The following is a 9,137-nucleotide window of genomic DNA, read 5'->3' on the forward strand; positions in this document are numbered from 1 at the left end:
GTCCAATTCAAGCACTGATCTCATTTCAATAGATCTGGTAGCTCAGCATTGACAACAAAACATGAATTCCTTCACATTAGACAACGTTTACACTTTAAATCAGGCTACACAATTAAGCGCACTTAATCTATGGTAGATTTCCTGAATTCACATAAATGCATAAATGACTCAAAAACCATTTAGTACAAGGTTGCAGTATGTTTCAGGCAGCACTATGTACTATTTTCCAGAATAACCTTGTCTTCACTGTGTTATTTAAATTAAAAAAACAATAGTATTTCCGTTCACACCATAGTAATATGTATAGACAGCGATAACTTAAATAGTCTGAATATTAGTACACATGTAGAAAACTGATAATTATTACTTTAAACTTTAAAACAGTAGTGCAACCGTGAAATGGTCTCTCTCTGCTGCAGCCACACTGCCTGCACTGAAGTCTGTTGATGCAGACCGAGTGGCGCCGCCATTTTACCAGTTCGTGAATTTTACACAAAACTAATAAATTGTAAAACGAATTCAGACATCTCAAGTCAATATATTCTTTGTGAAATTACATTGAGAAAACGATGTACATCCACTCAGACAAACACCAAAGGCTCTAACTATGTAACTTGTAAAATAGTTAACATTTTCACGTTCTTCACTCGGCTTGACACAAAAATAACACATCACACCTTTACCCAACGTGATAATACCTTAACGGATGTATTACCTAAAATGGTACGACATATTCTTTCGATATTAGAATGTTTAAACGTGCTATTACATACCTGTAGTAATAAATAGAAAAGGACAAGAATGTTATCTTCTTGACTGCACCGTTCTGGCGCTTTCTTTACACTGAATAATGGTGCGCTTCTGTCCGGAACTTCCTGTTCCCCCACTAACACCGTCCGTGCATTCCGGGATCCTTGGGATGACCCAACCCCATCACATGAGAAGTGGTCGCTGCCTCCTCCGGGACACATCTATTTTGCAGCACACATCTATTTTGCAGCGAGTTGATTGTGGCCTGTGGAATGTTGTCCCATCCCAGCTACCACAGCGGATCTGGGCCGATTCAAGAGAGTTGCGGTACTCCGCTGAGAGTCAGACACGTCCGACGTCTTGTGGCCCGAGTCTGGGCCGCATTAGGCAGTATTACTAAAAGCTAGGATACCGGGATTGAGCTCGGGCCGATTCCGATGTGAATTATCTGGCCCATTATTGTGGCTCGGGCCGATTGGGGCTACTCTCTGGCAGAGAGTTGCTTTATATAACGGGCTGCTTTATATAATTAACATTTCATTATTAATTTATTTGTCCATATTTTATCATTGCTTCTGTGATCAAAAAATAATATTTAACATTTAAATTAAATAATTGAATAGTCCTGTTTAAATTGCATTTTAGAATTTTGATACTTTGTGCAGGGCAATTTCGGATGGGAGTTCCCCGAGTGGCGCGTTACTGCAGATGGTAGTAACTGCGTTACTACAGATGGTAAAATACATATAGTATTAAAATACAATTTAATAAACACAAGTAGTTGATTCATAGCTTGTTTATCAATAAACAAAAGTTGTTTAGTAATAAAATAATCCACCCAAACTAATGCTAAAAACTGATCATTACACCATCTTTATATGATATACACGGAGTGTACAAAATAGGGATGCACAATATATCGTTGAGCATATCGGAATCGGACGATAATAGCTAAAAATGCCAACATCGGCCCGATTTAATGCGGATGTGAAAAACCGATGTCAAAGTAAACATGCATACCTATATAACGTCGGTAGATGACGTAATGACGCAACAAAAAAATACATCACGACTCAGAACAAAAGCAGAAAAATACTAAGCGCACACTTCCAACAACTAAACAAGTTCAAGTCAAGCAGTCATTTGAAAGAGTACGAACATTTCAGCGAGACAACTCAAAGGCGAAATCCGTTAACGCCAAGATAATGAAATTCATTGCCCTTGACAATCAACCGTCCTCTGTCGTGGATGACGTCGGCTTTCGCCGATTGGTTAATCCCCAGAACACAGTATTTTTCAGACGGTGACCTACCGGAGTTACACAGAATTGTTAAAACGCACATCTATGGGTGTCACTGCTATTAGCTTCACAACTGATATTTGGACCAGCGATGTCAGCCCCATGAGCATACGGAGTCTGACAGCACAGTGGGTCGATGAGGATTTCTTACTGAGGAAAGCCCTATTGCAACTGCAGCAGAAATGATACCCTCTGTCATGGCATTGAAACCCCTGCTCAACAAAACTGCCCGACACAGACCGTGGGGTTAACTTACAAAAGTACTTGATGCTGTGAACAAGCGATTCGATGGCATTCTCTCTGAGTCTCTTTACTGTGTCGCCATCATGCTCGGTACAAGGACCGCTACTTCAATGCAGACAAGTAACAGGGTTTATGTGACATGTTACATGAACAGCTGGACAAGATGGAAATGGACACAGTGAAAGAGCACATGAGGAAGAGAGGCTACGGGCAGACAGCTGAAACTTCAATGCTTGACATGTATGATGAAATCCTGGTTGAGAATGAAACGACTGAACAATGAAACAGCACAGCAAGTAAGTGAAAGAAATAGGTTTTGATGATGTTTTACTGGTAATGGGGACATACGTAAATGCCAAACAAAATAACTTTTTGGTCGGTGTGGTGTGGTGTGTGTAACCTTTACTTAACTAGGCAAATCGGTTGAGAACAAAATGCTTATTTACAAGGACGGCCTACCCCGGACGACACTGGGCCAATTGTGCCCGGCCCTATGGGACTCTCAATCACAATCGGATTTGATACAGCCAGGATTCAAACCAGGGAGTGTAGTGACGCCTCTTGCAGACCGCTGCATCCGTGTGTGTGTGTTAACTATTTAACTGTGCTAAAATGCTTAACAGGCCGCTAACATTGTAAATATCGGTATCGTTCTTTTGGCAAGGAAAATATTGGATATCGTATTGGCCAAAAATGCCATATCGGTGCATCCCTAGTACAAAACATTAGAAACACCTTCCTAATATTGAGTAGCACCCCCCTTTGCTCTCAGAACAGCCTCAAATCATCGGGGCATAGACTGTCCAAGGTGTTGTGTGCGTTCCAAAGGGATGCCGGTCCATGTCGACTCCAATGCTTCCCACAATTGTGTCAAGTTGGCTGCGAATGGATCTACTCCGAATAGCTCGTTCCATTTCCTCCCACAGATGCACAAAGAAGTAATGTTATTGGAACCATTCCTGGACAAACCTTGTGGCTGAAAGAATCTATTTGCAGATGGATACACTGCTGCCATGAAGCGATGCACCTGATTGGCAATGATGTTTAGATATCCTGTGGCAAATTCCTAAAGTAAATAATGCACTTTTTACTCCAAACATTTTCCCTGACACACAAAAGTATTCTTTACATTTTTTTCTGATTAGCATAACAGAAAATGGTCCAATTCACGCACTTATCAAGATATCATCCCTGGTCATCCCTACTGCCTCTGATCTGGCAGACTCACTAAACACAAATGCTTTGCTTGTAAATGATGTCTGAGTGTTGGAGTCTGAGCCCCTGGCTGTCTGTAAATGATGTTAGTGTTGGAGTCTGAGCCCCTGGCTATCTGTAAATGATGTTAGTGTTGGAGTCTGAGCCCCTGGTTATCCGTAATATAAAAAATAAAACACAATTGTGCCGTCTGGTTTGCTTAACTTCTTCAGGATTGTACACTTAAAAAAAATAATAATTTTCGCCTAAAAATACATACCCAAATCTAACTGTTTGTAGCTCAGCACCTGAAGCAAGGATATGCATATTCTTGACACCATTTGAAGTTTGTGGAAATGTGAAATTAATGTAGGAGAATAACACATTAGATCTGGTCAAATATAATACAACAAAAAAAAAAAAACGGTGTTTTTCTTTTTCGTCTTTGAAATGCAAGAGAAAGGCCATATAGCCAGCAGCATACCACCCTGCATCCCACTGCTGGCTTGCTTCTGAAGCTAAGCAGGGTTGGTCCTGGTCAGTCCCTGGATGGGAGACCAGATGCTGCTGGAAGTGGTGTTGGAGGGCCAATAGGAGGCACTCTTTCCTCTGGTCTAAAATAATATCCCAATGCCCCAGGGCAGTGACACTGCCCTGTGTTGGGTGCTGTCTTTCGGATGGGACTTTAAAACAGGTGTCCTGACTCTCTGAAGTCATTAAAGATCCCATGGCACTTAGGGGTGTTAACCCCGGTGTCCTGGCTCAATTCCCAATCTGGCCCTCAAACCATCATGGTCACCTAATAATCCCCAGCTTACAATTGGCTCATTCATCCCCTGTAACTATTCCCCATGTTGTTGCTGTAAATGAGAATGTGTTCTCAGTCAACTTACCTGGTAAAATCACAGGAAAATACATACTTTCAGAAAGGAGTCTAGGTGTAATTTAGATTTTGACCAGCAGTGTGCAAAGTTTCTGACTGATCCAGTAAAGAATTACATTACTGCACTGCATCAAGTCTGCCAGAAGTTTCCCCAAATGTCCTGAATTGGTCAATTGATACATTTAAGTACAAAACTATAGAGAACATATACAAATGCTATGGTAATAAAACATTTAAGTTTACACACTGACAGGAATTTCATACATGATGGATCATTTGCTTATTCACTAACTTTCACACATCTAGATGGCCAGGCGGGGTAGGTGTGGAGCCAGAGACAACAGGGTTTCAAAATGTGGAACCCAGTTCCTACATTTGAACATTTTAGCAAATTAAACTATGCTACATTTGATCTCTGGGACCCTCAGGATGACAAATCAGAGAAAGATTACTGAATGCAAGTACATTATTGACCTTCAGAGGTGAATGTATTATACCAGTTGCCATGATAACAGTTGTTGTCCACTCTACTCAATAGCACAGTATTTTTTTCAATGAAATAGCTACTGTTAAATTGGACACTGCAGTTAGATTTACAAGAATTTAAGCTTTCTGACGATATAAAGTCATGTCTATGTCCTGGAAAGTTGGCTGTTGTATACAACGTCATTCTAGTCACATTGGAGCACGTTAGCAACAACCGTCCTGGTTAGAGGACACCCATCGCGTAGAGGTTCATTTAAGCAATTTGAAATGATTCACTTTTACTTTTGAAACAAAGGTATATTTACAACAGAATACCTTTAGACTTTTACTTGAGTTACTCTTGGCAAATTAAGAGCAGAAGTAAGGCTTCTCTCCTGTGTCTGTTCTCTGATGACCTTTTAGCTCAGCTGTTGTTTTGAAACATTTTCTACAGTCAGATCAGTGGTAAAGCTTCTCTCCTTTATGTTTACCTTGGTGTCTTTTTAAGTGGCACGATTGAGAGAAACTCTTTCCACAGTCAGAGCAGAAGTAAGGCTTCTCGCCTGTGTGTGTTCTCTGATGAACTTTTAGGTCAGTTGATGTTGTGAAGCATTTTACACAGTCAGAGCAGGAGAAAGGCTTCTCTCCTGTGTGTGTTCTGTGGTGGACTTTTTGCTCAGTTGATGTTGTGAAGCATTTTACACAGTCAGAGCAGGAGTAAGGCTTCACCCCTGTATGTATACGTTCATGTCTTTTTAAGTGGCCCAGTTGAGAGAAAATCTTCCCACAGTCAGAGCAGGAATAAGGCTTCACTCCTGTATGTATAAGTTCATGTGCTTTTAAAAAACCCTGTCGAGAGAAACTCTTCCCACAGTCATAGCAGGAGTAAGGCTTCTCTCCAGTGTGCACTCTCTGATGAAGTTTTAGCTCAGATGATGTTGTGTAGCATTTTACACAGTCAGAGCAAGAGTAAGGCTTCACTCCTGTATGTATATGTTCATGTCTTTTTAAGTGGCCCGGACAAGAGAAAATCTTTCCACAGTCAGAGCAGGAGTAAGGCTTCTCTCCAGGGTGCACTCTCTGATGAACTGTCAGAGCCCTTGATGTTGTGAATCTCTTCCCACAGTCAGTACAGGAATACGGATTCTCTCCTGTGTGTATTTTTAGGTGTATTTTTAGCTTTGATAGAATTGGGAAAATCTCCTCACAATGTGGGCAGTGGTGAGACCTCTTAGCTCCATGATCTTCCTGCTGTTTTTCTCTGGATGTAGAGAATGTCTCAACATGGTCTCCTGTGTGAACAACATCAGAAGAACCAGTCAGTTGGTGTGATATACATGTCAATCAAATGTATATTATGAAGCCCTTATTACATCAGCAAATGTCAAAGTGCATTACAGAAACCCAGCCTAAAATCCCCAATGAGCAAGCAATGCTGATGTAGAAGCACCGTGGCCAGGAAAAACTCCCTAGAAAGCAGGGTCCTTGGAAGAAATGTAGAGAGGAACCAGGCCCAGAGGGGTGGCCAGTCCTCTTCTGTCTGTACCGGGTGACATATGTATTTATATCAGTAGGCTGTACAATACATGGGAATAAAACTATTCTAAAAGTGGGTAAGAGTTGAAAGCTAAAAAGGGGCGTGTCATCCTCCACTCACTATCACAACCGTTAGTAACTACACAGACTAATTTCATAGAACTTTAAAACACTGACAATGTGTCTACTTCACTTCTTTAGTCTACTCTCTGAACACTCCAGATAGACCAGTTAATAAAACTAATGCTGACAATACTGGTGTCAAACCATGCAAGTCTGGGTAGAATGAAATAATGTCTACCTTCTCATTGAAACAGTTCATCATGAAACAGTTATACTGCAACTTTTCCTGCACAGTGGGAAGTTGGAATGAATAACACACTTTGTTAGATATAACCTGCTCTTACCATGAGAAAGAGATTTCCCAATCTTCTCCTCCTCTTCTTCATCTTTAATGTTGACATTCAGCTCCAGTGTTTGACTGCAATCTTCCAGCTTCACTGATGCCATCTCTGGATCCTGCAGAGAAAACTGGGCTCCACTGTCACAATCAGGACCCAGTGACTGTAGGTGTCTACTCAGTGTGGAAGGAGAGAGGCAGGCTGGGTTTGTCCTCACTGTTGATGTTACCAGCCTCATACCTGAGTCGGAAAGTAGTAGAAGAGAAATGGACACAAACATTATTGTCATAAGTTCTGGAACTTTCTTCATTCTCTAAAAATATATTATTTTTTCTTATTCAATTATCTAATTCAGTGCTTGACTTGGACTGAAATAGCTGCCGATAAACATTTTGGGTGCCGGTACTGTTTATATTTAGGTACAGGAGCTCCACAATATGGTTGAGACAATACTTAACCCATAGTAGAAAAATGCATGAATGACTCAAAAAACATTTAGTACAAGGTTGCAGTATGTTTTAGGCATCACTAAGTACTATTTTACTTAAAACAGTGTTACATCAAAAACCATTTGTATGTCCTGTTCACACCACAGTAACATTTATTGATAAAAACAGAAACAACTGTATGTCTCTGAATATTATTACACATGTAGAAAACTGATAATCATTACATTTGGTTTCAAAACAGCAGTTCAAACCGTAAAATTGTCTCTCTGCTGCAACCACACTGAAGTTTGTTGACGCAGACCGACTGGGCACCGCCATTTTACCAGCTTGTGAATTTTTCCTTTCATGGAGCTCTACGGACAATTCCTTCAACCTCATGGCTTCGTTCTTACTCTGACATGCACTGTCAAATGTGGGACATTATATAGACAGGTGTGTGCCTTTCCAAATCATGTCCAATCAATTGAATTTACCACAGGTTGACAACAATCAAGTTGTAGAAACATCTCAAGGATAATCAATGGAAACAAGATGCACCTGAGCTCAATGTCAAATCTCCTAGCAAAGAGTCTGAATACTTATGTAAATAAGATTTCTGTTTTAAATATTTTATAAATGTGAAAACAATTCTAAACCTTTTTTTGCTTTGTCATTATGGCGTATTGTGTGTAGATTGATGAGAAACATTTATTTAATCCATTTTAGAAAAAGTCTAACGTAAAAAATGTGGAAAAAGTCATGGGGTCTGAATACTTTGAATTCACTGTATGTATTCATATCAGTAGGCTGGTACTGTACGTATTCATATCAGTAGTCTGGTAGTGTATGTATTCATATCAGTAGACTGTGCAATACAATGGGGAATAAAACTATTCTAAAAGTATCTCATAAGTCATGAAAATTATGAGCTATATCATCCTCCACTCACTATCACAAGGGTTAGAAACTACACAGACTCACTTCATAGAACTTTAAAACACTGGCAGTTTGTCTACTTCACTTCTTTAGTCTACTCTCTGAACACTCCAGACAGCCCAGTGAATAAAACAAACTGGCAATACTGGTGTCAAACCATGCAAGTGTCAGTAGCATGAAATAACATCTACCTTCTAATTGAAACAGTTCTACTGCAACTTTTCATGCACAGTGGGAAGTTGTAATGAACAACAAACTTAGTTAGATTGAACCTGCTCTTACCATAAAAGGCCAACTTCTGCAAGTGTCTCCACCCCACTGCTCTATGCCAGTAAACAAACTTGGATAGACAGAACCTGCTCTTACCATGACTAACAGATTCCCCAATCTTCTCCTCTTCTTCTTCATCTTTAATGTCAATATTCAGCTCCATTGTTGGACTGCAGTCTTCCAGCTTCACTGATGCCATCTCTGGATCCTGCAGTGCAAACTGGGCTCCACTGTCACAATCAGGACCAAGTGACTGTAGGTTTGGACTCAGTGTGGAAGGAGAGAGGAGGGTTGGGTTTGTCCTCACTGTTGATGTTACCGGCCTCAGACTTGATCTGAGTCGGCCAGTAGTAATAAAGAGAAAAAGCATTGACAACAAAACATAAATTCCTTCACATTAGACAACGTTTACACTTTAAATCAGGCTACACAATTAAGTGCACTTAATCTATGGTAGATTTCCTGAATTCACATAAATGCTTAAATGACGCAAAAACCATTTAGTACAAGGTTGCAGTATGTTTTAGGCAGCACTATGTACAATTTTCCTGAATAACCTTGTCTTCGCTGTGTTATTTAAATCAACAAACAATAGTATTTCCGTTCACACCATAGTAATATGTATAGACAGCGATTACTTTAAGAGTCTGAATATTAGTACACATGTAGAAAACTGATAATCATTACATTAAACTTTAAAACAGTAGTGCAACCGTGAAATGGTCTCTCTC

The 9,137-nt window shown here is 40.1% G+C and overlaps 1 protein-coding gene across 1 annotated transcript in view; it reads right to left on the reverse strand.

Moving 5' to 3' along the window:
* LOC139396981 (zinc finger protein 135-like) overlaps positions 1 to 8,599 on the reverse strand; it is a 41,353-nt gene extending 32,754 nt beyond the window's left edge. Inside the window, exons 1-2 of the mRNA XM_071143926.1 lie at positions 8,503 to 8,599; positions 6,769 to 7,012 (exon numbers count right to left, since the gene is read on the reverse strand). Of these exons, the coding sequence (XP_071000027.1) occupies positions 6,769 to 7,012; positions 8,503 to 8,569 (311 nt within the window). The 5' untranslated portion in view covers positions 8,570 to 8,599. The remainder of the gene's footprint in view (positions 1 to 6,768; positions 7,013 to 8,502) is intronic.
* Between the last annotated feature and the right edge of the window lie 538 nt (positions 8,600 to 9,137).

The sequence above is a fragment of the Oncorhynchus clarkii genome, unplaced genomic scaffold (assembly GCF_045791955.1).
Source record: "Oncorhynchus clarkii lewisi isolate Uvic-CL-2024 unplaced genomic scaffold, UVic_Ocla_1.0 unplaced_contig_7974_pilon_pilon, whole genome shotgun sequence".
Lineage (NCBI taxonomy): Eukaryota > Metazoa > Chordata > Actinopteri > Salmoniformes > Salmonidae > Oncorhynchus > Oncorhynchus clarkii.